Here is a 23,280-nt window from a genome sequence, read left to right as displayed (position 1 = left end):
ATTTAATGCAAATTAATAATTCTCCTAAATATTTTTTCACTCCATGTAATTTTCTACAGAAAAAAAATGAGAAATTACACCCAGCAAAGTGAGACTGCAGCTGATGTTTTATCTTAATGTAGTATAATTCATTGTCCATTTTCCCCATGATTTGATATCTCTTGGTCGTTAGAAAAATTGCTCAATACTGTCTATTTTATTGCTCTTAGATCAAATAAATTAAGCAATTGAACAATAGAAAAGAGGTAATCTACACTGCTATAAATTTGTAATTTACATGAATAATATCTCATATTCCCTCTTCATCTGTTATAAATTATAAGATCTAAATCATTTATTTTGATTTGTGAGTGTATGAGAAATGCACGAATTACAGGCATCAAGAAAGCAAAATTAAATGCTGATGAAAGAGTCTATCACTGCTAGTAGGAAAAAAACAGTTAACTGACAGTGTTTAACAATTGTTGTTTTTACTGATTTAGGATCAGAGAAACATCTCTAGAATCAGATCTTAATATTTATTAAATATTCTGAGAAGGGTTTTGAACGGTCAGGAAAATTAGACCAATGACCTGCTTTGATTCTGGTTATCTCTTAGGAAGTGCTCATACTGAGGCAGCTGCTGTTATAAGTATTTAGGGGTCTCAAATCTGAGTAGTTATTCTGTTAATTTGAATTTCTCCTACCTTTTATTATCATCATAGTCATACTTGCTTTAAGGTTCAACAAGAATCTAGTACGTTTACCATTCTATCAATCAGAAATATATTTGATTAACTATAAAAGGAAAGATAGATGCTTATTGAAAATATTTTTTAACTCAAGATAGGGGTTTTTGTTATGTGGTGTTTTTAGTATATTCTTTCCCTTCACCTCTGCATTTAACTAAGAATGACTTAACATTTTCCATTCTATAAATATGCTGTTTTTACCTTTATTCCTTCCAGCTCATTCATTCACACACTTTCTTCCTTTTTAATAGGTAATATATGAAAACAGAAAAACCTTTGACCATAAACTGTTCTTAGGCTTACCATTGTAAATCTTGAGTTGCCTACGTGTTAACTCTGTTGAGGATAATGGTGTTATTCCAGATTTACTCGATTATAACTGAAAATGTAATGTGCCCAGTTGTCCGAAAAGCATACAGTCCACAGTGGTTGCTATCTGAATGAAGAATGTGGTCTAGAAGGGAGTATTTCAGGTGTTGAGTGACAAATAATTTTGTCCCCAAAATTACTAAAAATTTATAATCTAGACTCTGGAGGAAAAAAGAAATGTCAGATCTTGGTTGTTTCTCAATGCCAATTCAGGGATGTGACTCCCACTATCTTTGCTGTCGGTTTTTCTCTCAAGTGTAAGGGGGCACCAGGGTTAAAACCAAGCAAAATAATGACAATTATTAACTATGGACTTTTCTTGTAGCTGCAGGCTACAGTGAGAGGCAGGCCGCATCCACACACACTGCCATGGAGCTACAAATGGCAGCAAAAGGCTTTGGTAGTGGGGAGGCAGTAGGAAAAGGCTTTGGCAGCTCCTTGCTGTCACAGCCTTTCCCTGCAGTGGGCTGCTGCACTGCTAACAATAGCACTGTAGAGTTAGGTGGCACTGTTTGGACACGCAGAAAACCATGCAGGTTTATATACCCTAAGGGTTCAGGCATATAGGGCCCTCTGCTCTACCTTCCTAACCCATGGCTCCTCCTCTGTACTGCTGTTTATATCCCTACGAGCTGGGTATGCAGTGCCTGTACTCTACTTGCCACTAAGTGTAGACTTACTCTGACTCTTTTTTATAATTAAATGAAGGAAAATAAAATAATAATCAATGGTTACTTTAGATACTAACATTTTCTATATGCATTTAAATGTAAAACGTGCAACTATACACCTCAAAGTCATCTCAAGCGCTTAAATAATAGCCAAGGTTTGCACCACTGAGAGGAAACAGACCTGAGGTAGAAGTAACCAACACTCTTTTTGAATGCAAAACATTTTCCAACCATCAGTGGTTTTTCTTAACATTGAAGGCTTTAGACTACTTATAAAGGTAATTACTTTCAGTAAAACAATTCTGTAGCAACTTTTGAGTAGTTTTAAATTCGATGCTTTTACTTGCAAAGTGGGGGTGGGAGGAGAGGGTAAAGGAAAGCCCACTTTTATGGCTCAGTTTTATGGCTTCTGATAATATCTCTTCTGCATCACTTTTTAAATTCTGAATTCCAGCATCAACCAATGTGCCACTGATCCATGCTCTCACTTATGCCCAAACTCCTTGATCTATTCTGTCCATCATCCATCCTTTCGCCACATCATCATAGCTCACCAGTCAGTCTCCTGTCTCTGAATCCCACATCTTCCCCCAGCTTCCCAGTTAAAATCTCTGCTTCTCCTTCTACACCTACCCCCATGCATTCATTAAAACTACCTCTAGACCCACAGTCCATCCTCTGACTTCTGCTGAGCATCCCCAATTCATCCTCTGCCCACACACCTCTTCAATCCATGACCACTGCCATCTGTCCATCTTCTGAGACCCCCAGCAATCCCCTATTTACCTTTTCCCCAACCCCAGTACCATGAATCAATTTTCTGTCCTTCATGGTAATTAATTTTTTATTCCTTCCCTTCTGCCCAATGATTTCCAGACAAATCTCTCCTCAGTCCAACCCTCTTCCACTCAGCCTCCTCAATCAATTATTTTGGGGGTGGCATCTACTCATCCTCTTCTGCTACCACCTTAAGCCTGTATTTCCTCGTAGGCCTATCAATTCACATGATGCCCTCACAAAATACATTCTCTGTGGTTGCTACAGCCACCCAATTAATCCATCCTCCGCTCTATAGGCACCACCAATCAACTGATCCTTTAGACAACTCAATCAACCAGCTGTTTCCACAGGCCCCGCCATTAATTGATTCTTCACTTAACAGGCTAGTGAAGGCTACTTTTATTCTTAGACATTACCTCTTCCTCACTGCCATAGCCAATTCACCTCATCCCTCTAGAAATCTCTGCCTCCCCACAGCACTGCACTGCAGCCAGGTGACCCTCTGCCTCCCGCCGACAACTAATCTTCTGTCTCTCCCTGACACACCTCTCAGCCAATCCACCTTCTCTTTCTCCCAGCCAGTTGATTTCCCTGCCTGTACCAGACCCTCATATAACTCCAGGCTCCATTCAAGCTTCATTGTAGAACTGTGTCTCCAACTGATCCCCATTTTTTCCCCTCTTTGGTTTGCTGGGCATTCTGAAAAACTGGGGTAGGGTGGGATTGATTTGGAAAAATTCTTCAAAATTTCCAGTGAAACAAAAAGTTGGAAAAAGTCATGTTGGGTCAAATGAAAGATTTTGTCCAACCCAAAAGTAAACACTTAAATGATTAAAACAAAATTTGAACAGTTCTTTTATTTTTTAAAATGAACTAAAATTTCAACTGAAATAATTTTGAATTGAAAAACCAAATGTGTTCTGAAAATGTCAAAACAAAATGTGCTTCGAATTTTCTCTTTTAGGCTTATTTCAACTGAATCAACTTAGCAAAATCTACACAAATTCACAATGTTTTTAATTGACCCGAATCTTCATTTTTGGGGTGGGGGGTGAATTTTAGGCAACTTTTTTTGCCCAGCTCTAGTTCCCAGTAGTCCTGTTCTTCCTCTGACTGCACAGTGTCACCGTATGCTTGTGAGGGCACTCCCCTAGGAAAGGACAGAATCAGTGCGATATCTGTTCTGCTCCTAGGGCTTTCATAGCCAGGTAGTGAGTGTCACAAGAGAAGCCAGAGCAGCTCATTCTATTCCTGAATCCCTTCCTTTCTTTATATGTAGGGCTTCTGTTTTTCAGAGTTTATTCATCTCATTTACTAGGGTTTATTTTTAGCACTTTGAGTTTTATGTAGATGTCTAAAAATCATTTTCACATCTTTCTCTTGTGTATATACTGAAATGAATAATGTATATCACACTACTGTAATGAGTAATCTCTCTGTAATGTTCCTTAGTGCACTTTAATGTAGTACTGTTTCAAACTGCGTTAGTACTGGGGAACCTTGAGTGCACACCAACAGGGTCTACATGGGCCAAGTAATGTGCAACAAGTTATTGCACTTTAGAAATCATATCCTTATAGTCTGCATTATTGTTCCGTATAGAAAAGCCCTTTGATACAAGTAATCATTTCCAGTGTTTGTTGGACAAACACCTATCTTTTTTATTCGGGTGTTTTGTCTGTTTAGCAGTTAGAATTGAAAATCAGAAGCCCTACTTGTATCTGAGGAGGGAGCTGCTGGAGGAGGGCAGAGCACCTGATCAGTATTGTATGCTCACACAGACACTGCAGGGACAGGAGAAAAGAAAGTGTAGAGGAAGCGTGATGCCCCATAGTATCTGTCTCTGTGGTCCTGGATGTGGTAGTGGGAAGATGGGCTCTATGATAGGAAACCATGGCATCTCATTCCTTCTGTTCTGCTTATCAGCTCTGTCGGAGACATTATGGACACCCTAAGGAAGAACTTCCTTTTAATACTAAGGCTTTATCGAGAATGGAAAAAGCTTTCTTCCATAACTATTATGCTTATCACAGCTCCTTATTCAACAATTTTTATCTTAGCACTTAAACAACTTACTAGCATGTTTTCCTTCACCGCATTGTCAAGATAGTTAAGTCCCAGGCAGACTGCAAAGGGCTACAAAAGGATCTCTCAAAACTGGGTGACTGGACAACAAAATTGCAGATGAAATACAGTGTTGATAAATGCAAAGTAATGCACCTTGGAAAACACAATCCCAACTATACATATAAAATGATGGGGTCTAAATTAGCTGTCACCATTCAAGAAAGAGATCTTGGAGTCATTGTGGATAGTTCTCTGAAAACATCCACTCAATGTGCAGCAGCAGTCAAAAAAGTGAACAAAAAGTTGGAAATCATTAAGAAAGGGATAGATAATAGGACAGAAAATATCATATTGCCTCTATATAAATCTATGGTATGCCCACACCTTGAATACTGCATGCAGATGTGGTCACCCCATCTCAAAAACATATATTGAAACTGAAAAAGGTTCAGAAGAGGGCAACAAAAATGATTAGGGGTATGGAACTGCTTCGTAAGAGGAAAGATTAATAAGACTGGGACTTTTCAGCTTGGAAAAGAGACGACTAAGTGGGGATTTGATAGCGGTCTATAAAATCATGACTGATGTGGAGAAAGTAAATAAGGAAGTGTTATTTACTCCTTCACATAACACAAGAACTAGGGGTCACCAAACAAAATGATTAGGCAGTAGGTTTAAAACAAACAAAGGGAAGTATTTCTTCACACAACACACAGTCAACCCTGTGGAACTGTTTGCCAGAGGATGTTGTGAAGCTGAAGACTATAACAGGGTTCAAAAAAGAACTAGATACATTCATGGAGGATAGGTCCATCAATGGCTATTAGCCAGGATGGGCAGGGATGGTGTCCCTAGCCTCTGTTTTCCAGAAGATGGGAATGAGCAACAGGGAATGGATCACTTGATGATTTCCTGTTCGTTCCCTCTGGGGCACCTGGCATTGGCCACTGTCAGAAGACAGGATACAGGGCTAGATGGACCTTTGGTCTGACCCAGTATGGCTATTCTTATGTCCATAAGCTTCACACATCCATTTGATTCAAATTGATTATATAGTTACCTTTTTACAAGGGATGTTCCTAAATGTGGTTTCATACCTCTCAACCTGCCCAGGCCCAAATGTGGGAGACAATGTGTGACACAGACCCTATGTGAGACAATAAAATCTATTCATTTGGGAAACTTAAAAGGTGGTGAGATTCATATATTTAGTGTAAATAACTCATACTTTATTTCTGCTATAACTTTCAATAATACAACCCTATTTGTATGGAGATAAATAACTTTGGGACTAAAATGAGTGAAGTCAATCAAAATAAGGAAAACTTAAGATGTATTTATAGTTTATAGAAGCAATAGTTTTCTTGAGGGAGAAGTGTACGGTGTTTCTTATTTGTCATATTAAAAGCACTTTTTTTCCTTTTGACTCCCAAAATATTGAAATATAAAGGGAATACATTGGAAGTCAAAGCTGAGGTAGTGGTAATTATTCATACTTTATTGTGTCATAGAGAAATCGGCTACTCTTTCACACTAGATCTTAGATTTTTTTGTTGTTGAAATGCAATACTTACCCATCATTCTTCGATTGGAGGCAAACATAATTGCTATAACATTAGTTCTCTCATCTAAGAAAGTACTTAATTGGTACAGTTGAAAGGCTATTTATCCCCTCCCCCATTTCTCAGATATTTGCTAGGCAGAACAGCAAAAAATTGCCCCGTGAACAGAATAATACAAAATTCTTAATTCTAATTGTTAACACAGTGATACAAATCTAGATGTTCCAAAGTCCTCAGATAATAGTGTTGATGCAGTATTATACAGTCTATTTTTGGCATTGCCTTTTAACGTTCCTCAGCACCTTTCCAGCAATCCTCAGTGACATTCCCCTTGCATCGCTGGGTTATGTAAGAGGCACTTAAGGCTGAAGTGGTTCTTAGAAACCCTGTTTGGAACTAAGTAAGTCAAAGCACTGCTATTGCATTTCCAAATGTAGTGATGCAACACTTTTGCTGCATTTTTCCTACATAATCACCATGCCCCAGACATATTAATTACAGGTAAATGGAAGTCTGAGAAGTGCCTTCCCTACCCCCGTGTTACAAGAGACTCCTTGCTACAAAAGTCTATTTTCAGTTATCTGAATCTGCCCAGATCATCGAGTAGTGACTAATCTACCAGGGATCAATTTATTGCATCTAGTGTAGACGTGAGAAATCGATCTTTGATCGGTCTGCCATTGACTCCTGAACTCCACCGCGGCGAGAGGCAGAAGCGGAGTCGACGTGGGAGCGGCGGCAGTCGATCCCGCGCCGTGAGGACATGAGGTAAGTCGACCTAGGATATGTCAACTTCAGCTATGCTATTCTTGTAGCTGAAGTTGCGTATGTTAGGTCGATCCCCCCAACCAGTGTAGATCAGGCCTTAGAACTCCTTTACACTACTTAGTTATAAGATTTGTATAAAAATTATCCTTATTAAAACAAGTACTCACTTGAGTGTATAACTAATTCTGGGTTGTTGTTTTTTCTACTGGACATTAAGGAGCAATGGAGTAGGATATGAGGTGTTGAAAATGCCTCTTTGTATCAGCACCCTCACATTTCCCCCCAAATAAATAAGTATACTAAAGTGATATGGAAAAATTGGGTCTATTAAATGCTTTGTATCATGTTCCACATTAGTAGAAAGAACTTTTTCCTCCTATTGAAATATTTAGTTACAGTAATAGGAAAAAATAATTATACATCAGTAAATACTAGACAGATTACTTAACAGACTAGGTATAATAGTGGGCAGACTATATGAACCTGAAGTTCTCAGGTCTCTAATATTCTTCAGTTAACAATGAACTCTTAGGTTTTCAAAGTTAACTCTCTGTATGTGCCTTTACATTATATCATTCAAAGCTAAAGCTCAAACTCTGCATGTGTTAGTATTGTGTACTTCATGCTGTCCAATTTTGCAAGGCAATTTTGGTTTTTGGTAAGACCATCAAAACAGTATCTTCTACAAATAACATAACTGTCATTTATTTGTTAATATTAGAATCATTGCAAACCTGATTGTTTATATAAACAGTTTTAGCCCTCATGCTGATATTACGTGGTACATAAAGAAACTGAGACTTTCAACGCTACCAATTATTAGCATGTACTTCAGTTTGACAGCCTGACCCAGCACCTATAAAATGTGCGCCCTGTGAAGGCTTGGTGCTTGATACTGTAAATTATAAATGAAGAGTTAGCAAAAAGTGGCAGACTGGCTCAGCGAATGAGGATTACAAAGCTAGGAAACATTAAATTGACTGGCTAGGTGGATATTTCCTAAAAGAAGTTAGGAAATATTTAATTGTCATGAGAATAAGACTGGTCTCTTTCTGGATCTAGTTGTCATGAGTGAGCAACTCTCATAGCTATTTCAATTGTATTTGTTTTTGGTGGGCTCCTGATGCGCTACAATAAAAATGATATTAAACTAAACATTTTACATAGCTGATTTTCATGTTAACATTTGCCTCAAATGATCTGAGGTCTGTTACATATCACATTTGCTTCATATATTTTCCTTCATCTTCATTCCCTGTAACTCATTTATTCTCTTCCCTTTACGTAATTTGTTTTTAAAATATGGAAATGAGACAAAACATTCTTAAGGTTATCCATGACTTCTCTCTTTAAAGTAGATATCTGCTTTAAATCAGTGAGAAGCCATGTGAGGTAAAATGACTTATTTTCCTCACTACACTGATAACTTTGAAAACCACACTTGCTTCTCCCAGTAGATGTTTGTTGCCTGCTGACTTGTACATGTTGCTGACAGCAGTATGAATGCTTGCCAGCCAGCTTTAACCCCTCAAGCAAGCAGGAAAAATACATATTTTGATTGTATTCCTCTTCTCCCATCCTTCATATGTTGCCTGGTTTCTCCCTGAAGTGCTAAGACAACATGTCCTTGTATAAGATGGTACAAAACTTAGCACAGCAGGACCCTGACTCTGGGTACGGTTGTCATTATTGATACTAATAGCCTTTCACTCTCCAAGAGGTGTATTTTCTGCTTCATTCATACATCTCCTGGGTGACCTCTGAGTGGTAGCTCCAGTTCTGCACAATGTCAGTGTGGGTTCACTGTCTTTGCCCCTTGTGCACCAGTTCATCCAAACATTTGAAGACTTTATTTTTAACTGCTGGAGGCAGTGTGAGCCAGTTAATAAAGCACTAAAATGGGCATCAGGAAACCTGGGTTCTATTGACAGCTCTGCCACTGATGGGCTGTGCAACTTTGGGCAAGTCACTTCACACCTGTACCTCAGATTCCCTGCCTGTAAAGCAGGGACAATGATATTGTATGTTTAACATCAAAGGCCTACAATTTTCAGGCATAACACATTTTTCTATTTACTCATCATGGCACTAGATGAATTTTGCTAATTAAACTGGTTTATAGACTGAAAAATAAGAGTAATTTTTTGTTCATTAAATCTTTGACTACATAAAATTGAAAAGGTCAGTCCCTCATTGCACTCTGCATAAGCTCCACTGTGACATGATGCACAGTTCTGCCTTGTACTGTCCTAAAAGGACTACTGGTCGGCATTCTAGCCACTTAAAGCTTCGTGTAGTGCAAAGAGCAGGCCCGTTGCTGTTGATCCTTCATGGTTTGCAGCATACTGACAATAATCCAGATCTCCAGGTCAGCACCTGATGGGGTTCAGGGTCATATCTTTACCAGCTTCCTTCCCTCTCGAGGTTATTGTGTGGTGTCGGGGCTGTGAGTAGTAAGAGAAGTCCCTGCATTCCCATGTGGAAGTTATGTGGGTCATGCAAATGAGGATAGATGTTTCTTACACTCTTCTTCTGATAAGGGCAGGCAGAATATTTTGAGAAGAAAATTGAAATCCTACTAGGTGTAACAGGAATCTGTTTTCTTATATAATTGTGTCAAAAAAAGTATGTATTAGCCTTCATATACACTGGCAATAAATGGAGGCTGTAAGAGGTCAGTTGAAATGCACTTCAAATCTATTTGATACAATAAAAGCAATCTGTGTGGGTACCAAAGAGACCAGTGTCAGAGGGTACATATTGAAATGAGCTACCATGATGCAAACCGTTCAGAGGGATAAGTGGAAAGAGAACTGAAGAGCTGCCTACAGCTACTGATCAGTTACTGTAACTTTGAGAGTACAGGTTATCTACTAATCAGCATGGAGATCTCTTGATTGTAACCCAGCTCAAGATGCATGAAGTGCTCACGACCATTTGCTCACTCTTGAATTAGGACACTCTAGACAGACCTCTGTAGTCATGCATATGGTGATGGCAACAGCCTCCTGTGCGGCACCAGTTCACACCCTCCTGGAACCCCATGGAGAGCCCTCTTTGGGGTCACATCTGCAATGAGGAGAGAGCAAGCCATTGGGTTATTCACTGCCTCCTTCTGTAAGCTCTATAAGGAATTTGGTGGGAAGTTATCTGAAGCACTCTCTTGAGTAGGGAGGATCCCCTAGAAACCAAGGGGAGATGAGGCAACAGCTCTGGAAGTGTCAGTCAATAAATGTAAGTAGTTCAGATTATTTTGATTGGCTTTTAATTAAAGGAAGAGCGCATGAACACACACTCTGAAAAACATTTAACACATTTCACCTGTTTATATTAAAGTTTAATATTGTTTGATTTCTCAATTATATTTCAATTGGAACTCAAATGGTTTTAAAAATTAGTCATGTCATGTTAATTTTTGCTGAAATGGCTTTAGTGTTTGAAATAAAATATTATAATGCAAATGCAAACATGAATGGAGAGTACACAAGGTTAAAATCAACTAGAAGAATGTTAAATCTGAGTTATGGTGACACAGCAACATGTCCCAATCTCATAGATTTTTTTTGGCCAGAAGGCACCATCATGATGATCTACTCTGGCCTCCTGCACATTACAGGCCACAGAACTTCACCCACTAGCTCCTGGAATATTTGCATGAATTCAAGTGTTATATGGCTTAAACTTGTGTTGTTGGAAAAGGACGTGTGCTGGGTAAAAGTTATACTGGTACAGTGGGTGTCACTGTAGGGACAGCTGCTCCCACTTGAGCCTCTTCGTAAACGCAGCCACCAGTAGCATGGCCATATGGACAGGCTCCTGATGCTGGGAAGGAAGACATTAAAGTTATAGACAGATGCCTCAGACAGGGCAGTAATATTAATATCCACAATTGAATAAACCCAATGAGCCTAACGCCCGTGTAAGTATCTTGGAGGTACTGTGGCTTCTATACTAGTCCACTGTGCAGAGTAGCTTCCTAGGAGTTGGACAGGCTGTTTTGGAACCCCAGCTCTCTTGGGGAAGAGGGTGACAGGATGGGGAGGGGGAAAGGGAAACTGGTCCAACACTCACTTTTATATTTAGAGGTTAAATGTATTGGTCTAAATCAGGCTCAGGTGCATTCTACTCAGATCACTGAGGCTACCTCAAGGATGAATTCTGTCCAGTATGCTTCTCAGAGTTCAGACAGCAGCAGACTTCTCTTCACTAAAAAACAAAACAAAAAGCAATTGAGGTGTCCATGCTTCATCTTTAAAGCTGGCTATATTTTGACTCTAAAAAAAATCCTTTGTGTTTGCTATTTTTGTAAAAAAGTGCTCTTTTAAATACATTATTTAAAAATAAACTACAAAGTAGTGAACAGAACATAAGAATAGACTTTGATTTATGCAAGGGCTGCCCCTTCCTGAAATCATAAACCCATCCCAATTCTAGACCTTCTACACTTGGAGCTTCAATTTTGCAGGATATTTAAAAACGTGAAAGTCTTAAACTCTTGTAGTACTTCAAATGGGCCCTGATCCTGCAATTGCATGGGTACCCTGGCAGGGGAGAAAATTTAAAGTGACTTGGCCAGAGGGATGAGGCAAGAGAAGATGCAACCCCCCCACATGATCAAAGCTGCCATTAGCAGGGGGAACTAGAAAGATACATGATCTGGAAGTACAAGTTTCAACACCACACAACATCCAAGAAAACAAAGACTTTCTGAACAACCAGACTCTGAAATCATTGCCACAGATACCACACGGTGGGGGAGAGGGGCAGTGATAAGGGAACTGCAAAGCACAGAAATTGAAGAAGCAGACTGGTGACTTATTTCCAAAATGGGAAAGAGAACCAGGAGGCATTCAACCCAACTAGAAGTATGGAATTGTTTTCTGATACTTAGCAAATCTACTACCAAGGAACTTCTTTCTGGACAAAGAGAACAGAAAGCTACAGGCAACATATTCAGTGGGTGTCCTTGTGATATGAAGCAAGCAGCTATGGAGAGATTCTTCAGCCACCCTAAGAAAGTAAATAATTGTCATTGGTAATTCCATTTTAAGTTAAGTGGGCAGACAATTCAGTGATGGACACAAGGATATCTGCTGGGAGAGCAATACAGCGGTGCATAGACAATCCAGGAAGTTTTTGGAAAGCGTAGGGGACAATTTCCTGGCGCAAGTGCTAGGGGAGCCAACTAGGGGGGCGCTTTTCTTGACCTGCTGCTCACAAACCGGGTAGAATTAGTGGGGGAAGCAAAAGTGGATGGGAATCTGGGAGGCAGTGACCATGAGTTGGTTGAGTTCAGGATCCTGACGCAGGGAAGAAAGGTAAGCAGCAGGATACGGACCCTGGACTTCAGGAAAGCAGACTTCGACTCCCTCAGGGAACAGATGGCCAGGATCCCCTGGGGGACTAACATGAAGGGGAAGGGAGTCCAGGAGAGCTGGCTGTATTTCAAGGAATCCCTGTTGAGGTTACAGGGACAAACCATCCCGATGAGTCGAAAGAATAGTAAATATGGCAGGCGACCAGCTTGGCTTAATGGTGAAATCCTAGCGGATCTTAAACATAAAAAAGAAGCTTACAAGAAGTGGAAGGTTGGACATATGACCAGGGAAGAGTATAAAAATATTGCTCGGGCATGTAGGAAAGATATCAGGAGGGCCAAATCGCACCTGGAGCTGCAGCTAGCAAGAGATGTCAAGAGTAACAAGAAGGGTTTCTTCAGGTATGTTGGCAACAAGAAGAAAGCCAAGGAAAGTGTGGGCCCCTTACTGAATGAGGGAGGCAACCTAGTGACAGAGGATGTGGAAAAAGCTAATGTACTCAATGCTTTTTTTGCCTCTGTTTTCACTAACAAGGTCAGCTCCCAGACTGCTGCGCTGGGCATCACAAAATGGGGAAGAGATGGCCAGCCCTCTGTGGAGGTAGAGGTGGTTAGGGACTATTTAGAAAAGCTGGACGTGCACAAGTCCATGGGGCCGGACGAGTTGCATCCGAGAGTGCTGAAGGAATTGGCGGCTGTGATTGCAGAGCCCTTGGCCATTATCTTTGAAAACTCGTGGCGAACGGGGGAAGTCCCGGATGACTGGAAAAAGGCTAATGTGGTGCCAATCTTTAAAAAAGGGAAGAAGGAGGATCCTGGGAACTACAGGCCAGTCAGCCTCACCTCAGTCCCTGGAAAAATCATGGAGCAGGTCCTCAAAGAATCAATCCTGAAGCACTTACACGAGAGGAAAGTGATCAGGAACAGTCAGCATGGATTCACCAAGGGAAGGTCATGCCTGACTAATCTAATCGCCTTTTATGATGAGATTACTGGTTCTGTGGATGAAGGGAAAGCAGTGGATGTATTGTTTCTTGACTTTAGCAAAGCTTTTGACACGGTCTCCCACAGTATTCTTGTCAGCAAGTTAAGGAAGTATGGGCTGGATGAATGCACTATAAGGTGGGTAGAAAGCTGGCTAGATTGTCGGGCTCAACGGGTAGTGATCAATGGCTCCATGTCTAGTTGGCAGCCGGTGTCAAGTGGAGTGCCCCAGGGGTCGGTCCTGGGGCCGGTTTTGTTCAATATCTTCATAAATGATCTGGAGGATGGTGTGGATTGCACTCTCAGCAAATTTGCGGATGATACTAAACTGGGAGGAGTGGTAGATACGCTGGAGGGGAGGGATAGGATACAGAAGGACCTAGACAAATTGGAGGATTGGGCCAAAAGAAATCTGATGAGGTTCAACAAGGATAAGTGCAGGGTCCTGCACTTAGGACGGAAGAATCCAATGCACCGCTACAGACTAGGGACCGAATGGCTAGGCAGCAGTTCTGCGGAAAAGGACCTAGGGGTGACGGTGGACGAGAAGCTGGATATGAGTCAGCAGTGTGCCCTTGTTGCCAAGAAGGCCAATGGCATTTTGGGATGTATAAGTAGGGGCATAGCGAGCAGATCGAGGGACGTGATCGTTCCCCTCTATTCGACACTGGTGAGGCCTCATCTGGAGTACTGTGTCCAGTTTTGGGCCCCACACTACAAGAAGGATGTGGATAAATTGGAGAGAGTCCAGCGAAGGGCAACAAAAATGATTAGGGGTCTAGAGCACATGACTTATGAGGAGAGGCTGAGGGAGCTGGGATTGTTTAGTCTGCAGAAGAGAAGAATGAGGGGGGATTTGATAGCTGCTTTCAACTACCTGAAAGGGGGTTCCAAAGAGGATGGCTCTAGACTGTTCTCAATGGTAGCAGATGACAGAACGAGGAGTAATGCTCTCAAGTTGCAATGGGGGAGGTTTAGATTGGATATTAGGAAAAACTTTTTCACTAAGAGGGTGGTGAAACACTAGAATGCGTTACCTAGGGAGGTGGTAGAATCTCCTTCCTTAGAGGTTTTTAAGGTCAGGCTTGACAAAGCCCTGGCTGGGATGATTTAACTGGGAATTGGTCCTGCTTCGAGCAGGGGGTTGGACTAGATGACCTTCTGGGGTCCCTTCCAACCCTGATATTCTATGATTCTATGATTCTAAGACCGCGTTCTGTCCTCCTGGAGCAAAAATACAACATGTATCTGGAAGATTGGATGGAATTATGAAGTTTTCCAGTAGATTCCACTGCTGATACCATTAGAACATGTGACCTGGAACTACTACAGATTATAGAAGACTTCAGGAATCTTGAAAGGGAGCTGAAGAAGAGGAAAGTCCAAATGATTTCTTGGTGATTCTTCAGGTCCCAGTAGTAAGAGAAAAGAAAAGGCAGTAAATACTGGAGGTGAACCGTTGGTTGTGTGACTAGTATGAAACTGAAGGTTTTGGTTTTGGGGGAAACAAAGCCACATTCCAGTAGGATAGATGATGGCACATGTATCTCAGGTCAGGGACGACTATTCTAATTTGAAGGTTAACCAGTGTAGCCATGAGGGTATTAAACAAACCTCAAAATGGATATGTGCTATGAAGTAAATGAAGTACAAACTCAAAATTGGTATATCATTAACAGACCCTACTTGTGTGGAAAGGAAAGATAAGAAAATTTTCAGTTGCCTATATACCAGTACTAGGAGTCTGAGTAACAAGCAAGAGGAATTGGAAAAATCTCATTAAAGATGTAATTGGCATTACTGAAACCTGGTGGGATGACTTGCATTATTGGAATTAAAATCATTGGTTATATAACCTGTTCAGAGTGGGTAAAAGATGTTTGGGAACTGAACCTCTACATTAAGAGACACTCTACATTAAATACAGCATTATATGTTATCAGTAACTCAGAACCACAGGATTTTGAATGCATGTGGATCAATGTGCTAACTAGAACTAACACAGTCGAGGAAGGGGTACTGATGCGTGTTTGTAACAAACAACCGAATCAAACCAAACAACAGGTTGAGTTACTCCTTAAGTACCTGTTTGGAATGTGTGGAAAGAAAAAATATATTATGGGGGACTTCCATTGCAAAGACACACGCTGGAGATCTAATGCAGCTGGTAATAAAATAACACGAGTTTGTAAAAATTATAGACTTTCTAACACAAAGTATTGCACCCAATACAAGGAAACTCTATTTTGGACCTCATGACTGATAAAAATTAATTCATCAGTGTAATGGAAGTTGGTAGTTGCCTTTGGACCAGTGATCATGATCTGACTGCACTTGATACAGGCAAACAGAGGAAAAAGTCTAATTTGTCAAAGTTAATGAAAACTGAGGGAAATTGAGTTAAAGAAAAATTTTAGACAAATAGGTGAATGTGCCTTCTCTTCCCACTCCTTCTTTGCATGGATTCTAGTCCTTCAGAGGGCCTTCCTAGGCAGGAGACAGTGCCATAAAACTTTCCACATGGGAAGCAGATAACATGTGGATGGTCCATTTTGCTTAGCGATCTTGGGCATAAGCTAATGGACTGCTAAGGGTTAAATTCTTGCATTTCTCTGACATCATCATATAGGGAAAATTACTGAAACATTAAGTTTGACTTACCAATACCTCTACAGCTTTTTGTATTTGTAATTGGTAATTTTTTAAAAAAAAACTTTTGTTCAATGTTACTGTATTCATTTATATCCTAGTTTTGGTTTTTATCTTTATTTTACTATTGTAGTGATAGTCTAGTACTGTCAACTACTACATGTTTATATTTTTTCCTTTTCTGTTTGACAATTTTTGTTTTTTCCTGGCTTTATTTTTTGGTTGGTTAATTGTTGATCCTTTTTCACTAATGAAATTTCAATTAACACAGATTTTATGTGTATGAAACCCTCGCTAGTAGCTTTGAGCCTCATCCAATTCTTATTGAATTCAGTGGGTTATGGTTTGGGACCTTTCTACAGCCTCTCAGGGATTACTATTTAATTAGTACTTCTGTTTCTGCTGGGGGAGCTCACACCTTATTTATTTTGTGCCCATGACAGAAAGTGTTTTTTTAAATCAGAACTCCATTATGCAATGGCAATTATTGTAAAAACAGATGTATCTGTCTTTAAAAAAATGCTAATCTAAATTTTTATCATAATTTCAATGATGAATATACCCTAGTTTTAAAAAGTTGATACTCATTACATGTATAGCTTTGTTTGATCCCAGAAACCATTACTCAAGAAAGCAGTTCAAACTCAAGGGTATTGTCCAACTGAAGTAAAGGTTGCTCCCTCTTGCTGACTCTTTGTACCTGCTTAGTCTGAACAGCTTGAGGCAGGGACTGTCCCTTTGGAACAGCTGGAAAATCATGAGAACCATGGGTTTGTTACCACAAACAAATAAGACATGCATGGTGCATAGTTCATTTCCTGGCTAGCTGTTCAGGGGTGTGAACTTCATCTGCTGTGAGCCATGGGGTAGCAACAAGCGTAACTCTTACCTTTTTGTGTGATGCAAGTAATGACAACCCAATATTACCAGGGCTATATCTTATAAGTACCTAAACTTTGATCTTGCTGTTGAAAAGTAAAATGGTACTTGTGAAAGAGCTAGGCTGGCTGTTCACCATGTCTCTCTCTCTGTCTCTCTCGCTCTCTGTGTGTGTGTGTGTAGAGAGAGAACTATAGGATGCAACTTAAAAAAATATTCTTCTCAAAAACCTGGTTGGTACTTTCTTAAAACACCATAACTGGAGAAATAGAATTAACAGTGCTAGTCAACAATGAACGTTGTATCTCAATCTTAGTTTATGATTCTGATTTGGGACCATAATGTCAAACATAACTGTTCCATTAGTACAGGTACAGTCTGGCACATCACAAGATACTGAATTTACTGACAGTTTCACAAGTTCTGAATTGTGTGTGGTATGGTTTCTGCATAATTAAGACAGGGAAAAGAGCCAGTTTGCCATGCTTTTTTATTTGAACACATATAAACCCAAAAATCTTTTAGAAAAGAATGTTTTTATTACTTTTGTCAGTGTAATGATATCCAAACCCCTTGTCATGTAATAAAAATTATACATGAAAATTGCAAAAGATTCACAGTATACAAAATTTTAGAAATAATAGTATCTTTTAGCACTTAATCCAAATAGACTAGCAAAACTAATCGTCGTCAGACTTTCTAGTTGTTTTTTGTTCTAGGTTTAAAGATTCAGTTACAAATGATGACATGTAAAATGGAGATAATGACCTTTATAAAGTGCTTTTGAGATGTACCAATGAAAAGTGCTATGGTAGAGCTAAATGGTGGTATTATATTGATTGATTGCATTATTTCTTTGCATTTTACCCCAATTACATTTAACTTTAAAATGTGGAAATGACTAAACTCTGCTTTTCTTCATTTTTAAAGTTCACAAAACTTGAATCCAGAAATATATCTGAATGAAAACTTTCCCATACTTCCAGGTGGGGGTGGCGTCTGAAACTGGGTTTCCTCATTCAGGCATATATAGTTATAACCACTGGACACCACAATGGTGTAATACACTTTTAAATTACACTGTAGAAAAGATTGAATTTTCATATAATAAGTCATATCTTCTGGGATTTAACTATGAAAGATAATCACAAAGCTAAAATTCTATTAGTAGGTACAGCCAAGCATCCCCATTGACTTTAGTGGGACTAAACTAGTGTTGTAGAGGTAGAACTAGCCAAATTAATGCAGGCCTGGTATTTAAATTATAGCACTCTATTTCTATGTCTAGAACAAATTAAATATCTAATATATATATACATATATTTTTATTTCTAGTGGTGTTGCTTGATACTACAGCTGCACTTGGAGAGCTAGGATGGAAAACCTATCCTTTAAATGGGGTAAGTCAAGCTCTCGTTTTGCTTTTGTTGTCCTTTTTATTCAGCACTATTTTACTTTCCTGCAGTATGTACTAATGGAAAAGGTTTTGGGATAGTGAACTGAAGTATCTGAATTATAGTTAACACTAAGAGCCCCCAGAATAGCAAGGTAATATGTGCACATATTACAGTACAATCAGCTGCTACTTCTATAGGTAATGGTTTGTCAGGATTTCTCATGTCTGTATTTGGAGGCGTGTAATTCAGTTATAAATATCTTTTCTGTCCTAAAACTTAAATTAAGTTTTTAAATCAGGAACAAGCTTTCTTTAAATTTTATAAAAAATAATTTATCCATTTATTACAGTAGTTTGAAACAATTTATATGATCAAAGTGGCATTTTTGATTCCACTGTCTGATGCGTGATTCCAAATGTTAATTCTGAAGGCCTATTAAAATATTGTAAAAGAGTGAAAACAAAGCTATCAAGGTTTAGAAAATTGATATATTTATGTAAAGTGGCTTTTTCTTATATGACATTTTAATCAAAAGTTCAGTATCCTAGATAATGTTTTTACACAATTGCACAGTATTGTTAATATAGATTGACATGACCAGAGGCACAGGGTGCTTTGCAGGGCACAAGGCCTCAGAGCTTTGCAGATGGCTGGCATGCTTGGAGATTACGTGGCCAGACTGGGAGGGGGAAGAAGGTGTTTTGTTTTTGTTTTTTTTTAAATGTAACCTCTTGAGAAATATTGGTGGCTGATCTTCAAATGGCGTATTGCTGTTTCCACCTGTCCAATGCTCTTAACAGCACATTTGTCATTTTTAGTATCACTTTTAATGAAGATAGTCTATTGAAGCAATTAAGTCCTTTTTGTATGTTGGGTCCTTGTTCTAAGGATGACCTAAATTTAGCTATCTCTTGCCTTGTGTGTCATTTCTTTTCATATTGGGTGGTATTATCTTTTAATTGCTGTATATGATGCATGTGCTGTGTTGACTTCTGAAACAGACTGAGCTATAGAGCACCGATGGTATTTTGTATGCAGGGATAAGCCTTTTGTTTCATTCTCTGTGGGTTTTTCTTTCTTGCAACACATTCTAGAAGGAAATAAAAGTTGTCCATCCTCAGCACCTTAATAATCTGTTCTTTAAAAGTGCTGCTAGTGTCTGCCCCCAGGGACTCCAAGCAACGTGACATTTCTTAATCTCAGCCTATTTTCAAAATAATAGATAACGTTTTTCAGGCTTTTCCAGTCCTTTGTATTCTTAGACAAGATTTTTAGTCTGTTAATACATATCTCAGTATTTTACACTTTTGCATGCAGTTTCATATAGTCTGAATCCTAAATTCTGAAGGTTTTCTTTGGAAATTATGGACGAAATAAACAGGCTCAGATCCTGATAAGAAAGCTACAATATGAGCCAAATACCTTTTAACTTAGTCAAATGATGAGTTCCATTAAAATCAACAGGACTACTTGTGTGCATAAGACAAGCAAGATCTGATACCATTTCCATTAAGTAGCAATGGATTTTTCATATACTTTCTTGAAAGCTACAACCGTTCCACCAACAACAGATCTAAAATGCAAGCAGGAAGAAACAACAAAGGTGACTTACACAATAACCATCAGAACATGCCTGTTTTGGCTGCTCATGTAAGTCCCCTTCCCCCTCTCAATGTTGTAGCTCACTTAAATCACAGATACGTTGATGTTTTGCCAGAGGAATTGCTTCTACTTTGTCAGTCTTAGGAATTGGTCTTATTTCTCTGATACAAAGAGCTTACATATGAATTAATTGTAAATATTTGGGGTTCAGTTTATTTTTAAGATATGCTATGATCTTTCTTGGGAATCTGACAAAAAAAGGTCACTGAGAAAATTGTGATAACTTCTCTTTTCCCTACGTATTTATGTGGCTGTAGCTTGAAGAAATGGAAAACATTGGTTAGGTGAAAACCTGAATTGCTGTGTAGTGTTAGTCTGAGCAGTTGTTAACGTGCTAGTAGTTATGATGGATATTCACTGATACTAAGCCCATGTCTACACTTACCGGAGATCAACACTGCTGTGATCGAGGTAGCAGGGATCAATTTAGTGGGTCTGATGAAGACCCGCTAACTTGACGGCAGAGCACTCTCCGGTCTACTCTGCTACGATGATAAAGTGTCTCCGATCGACACAGCATGGTGTATTCGTGAAGCTGGAGTAGCATAATTTAGGTCAATTTACTGTGATAGTGTGGACAAGGCCTAAGTAAACACTGGAACTGAGCAAATAGAAAACCTCCTTCATGAATAATTGAAAAGCGAATATAATATCCTAAGTCCTTGTAGAATAACGGATATGTTTTTATGAATTGTAATATTCACAGCAGAGTAATTTAAATATATGCAAACTTGCTGCTTAAAATGAGTGGCTGCTAATTCTTTTATAACTGCTGCCATGCTTAGAATTACTTAAATTAATACACAGTTTAATAGAGTTTTTTGAGTTCAGAAGTTAATATAGCAAAAACTGTATACAGAGGTACCAAATTATTTTTAAAGTGGTTGTGAAATTAATCTTTAAAGCTAAAAACTAAAGTGTATTGCTTTACTCCTTATGTTTTAAATAACTTTTGAATACGGCACCTGGTATACAGGTAAAAGGATTACAATTTCCATCACTGCTAGCCCCTTCTCATTTATAAGCACTCAGAAATTTTGCAGAATGCGCCCTACACACTCTCCTTCATGTCCATCATATAATCTGTCAGTTGTATTTGTTTACAGTTCTGAATTTCCATCAATATATAGATTAGTTATATCCACACTTTTTTGAACTGAAGGCCAAATTCTGCCTTCAGAATCATGTTTGTGTCTCTTGTTGTCTTATGCCAGAAATTACTCCCTTGCATTTATTGATTTTAAAATTTAAGTTCAATAAAATAGCTGTTCTCCTAAATCCTTTACAAAACGATCACAGATGTTGCATGTCCATAATATTCCTATCCAGAGTTACAGATCTAGCCTAACATAGTTACCCTGTACTCTGAGGCCTACCTGTGCAATCTAGATATCATTTTATTTTCCCTGAGAATGTAAATGTTCCTGTCCTTGGTGAGTTCCCCAGCATTACCGCTTCGTTTGGAAAACCCCACAGATGCTCTTTTTTCAAAGCTCCAAGTCAGAATGTGATAGGGCTTTGGGACCAGGGAAGGTGAAGGTAGAGCCACATTAACTCACATTGAAGCTCTTTCAATGGCTGCATGGGTGGATCCAGTCATTGGCAGCATGCCTCTTGGAGGATCAGAATGTAGGGGCCACCCATCCATCCAGGCACTTCTGCCTCCCTCATTGCAGGGCTCCCTAGAGTTGTGAGACTATGTACCCTGTTTACCTCCATGTATCCCAAAGCTCTCCCACCTGAGGGGATGATTAATTCTCCATGATGAATGTCTCCAAATTTCCTGATCTGTGCCCACTTCCCCCAGGCTTATCCACTTCCAATCTAATTTCCTAATTTGGAACACTAGCATTGCCATATTGGTCCATCTGGTCTGAAATTCAGTCTTTGACATTGGTTGCTGGAAGGTGCGGGAATCCCCACGATGGACAATTACAGAATAAATGGCTCAGAGAGGAATTTTTTTCCAAAAACTTTTTGCTGGTTGGCTTATCCTGAAGTAGGATGGTTTGTATCCCATTTTTTTCATCCTGTATACTGTGACCATCGATGTTATACATATGAATGTCTGGTTTGTATTTTAAATCCTGCAAACCTCTTGGACACTATATCTTATAGCAATGATACCCAAATTTTATGCCCTGTGCTGCTAAAAGCCTTAATTTTGACAGGTTAAACGAGGAGAAAGATCCATCCCTTCTGCCAAACTTTTTTTTTAAAATACTCAAGAATTCACTCATGGTCTTCCTTCAACTGCTAAAAATCTATTTCTCTTGGCTTTATTAAAGAGCAATAGATAGGCAGAAAATAATATGCAGACAGAGTCAGTAGCAGATCCCCCAAAATCTCTGGGTTTTCAAGGCAGAATTCTGTGTCAATTTGATGGAGAAGGAGACTCACCACCTTCACACACTTTCTCTCTCTCTCACACACACTCTCTCTCACTCACTCACACTCACACACAAAACAAAGGCAACAAAATTGCAAATAAAAACTTCCAACATTTTCTTATCCCAATGTGGAAATAGCCCTAGAAGAAATATAGGGAATTGTCTGGCTTCATGAATTGACACTTTTTTGTCTACATGTGGCAAACCTTTTTTTTTATTGCATCTGTTTTTGAATCAAGTATATTCAGTTTAGCTGTATGTGACTTTCCATCAGTCTGAATGTAACATCCATTTTATATGTCTTGCTATTTAGCTCTTTAAGAGACTACTCAAAGTTAATTGGTGGGAGAGAAGCTAGCTTAATTAGGTCTGCTTTTTGCTATGCTAAGGGCATGTTTTATGTTTTCTCAATACTTCTGTTTTTGTTTTTGACACTATGATTTAACTCTTTATATACTAAGAGCTGTAATCGTGTAAAAGTGAAATTATCACACTGGCAACAAAAAGCTCAAATCCAGTCTGCAGGGTTTTTTTGTAAGTTGTCTGGAGCTTTCTAGAAATGAGATCCATCTCTTGTTAGTACATTAATACTCCTCTTAGGATTATAGAAACTTGGGTAACTCTATTAACAGACAATTTAAAATGACACTACAATGACATCTAATAAACTGAAATGAAAAATCAGTATTTTTTCCGTACGCTGTCACATTCTGTGGTACAATCTAGACCAGTGAGGGGATATGCCTCCACCTGCCCTGCAGCCTTGAGTGGCTCACAATGCTTTTCTGTTGTAGCTCCTAACCTGGGCTCCTCACAAACAGCCAAAGAGCGTGCAGATCACATGGAGTGTCTATGAATAGCTGCAGCCTGCCAACAGCACTCTGGCTTCTGCCAGCCTTCGCTATTACCTGCAAGATGACTCTAACATACTCCCAGTCCCTGATTTTCTCCAAAAACATGGAGAAAATCTGGACAGTTCAGACATTAGAGGTCTGTTTTTCCCTGTAAGGTGTCAATATACAACAATTTGGTATTTTAAACTGGAGTTACCCAA

The 23,280-nt window shown here is 39.2% G+C and overlaps 1 protein-coding gene across 1 annotated transcript in view; it reads left to right on the top strand.

Moving 5' to 3' along the window:
- The window catches only part of EPHA6 (EPH receptor A6), an 833,227-nt gene that overhangs the window by 21,384 nt on the left and 788,563 nt on the right, over positions 1 to 23,280 (top strand). The window contains 1 exon segment of the mRNA XM_043538468.1: positions 18,113 to 18,177. Coding sequence (XP_043394403.1) covers positions 18,113 to 18,177 — 65 coding nt within the window.

The sequence above is a fragment of the Chelonia mydas genome, chromosome 1, assembly GCF_015237465.2.
Source record: "Chelonia mydas isolate rCheMyd1 chromosome 1, rCheMyd1.pri.v2, whole genome shotgun sequence".
Lineage (NCBI taxonomy): Eukaryota > Metazoa > Chordata > Testudines > Cheloniidae > Chelonia > Chelonia mydas.
Note: the sequence above shows the minus strand (reverse complement) of the source record. Positions and strands in the feature narration are given on the sequence as shown.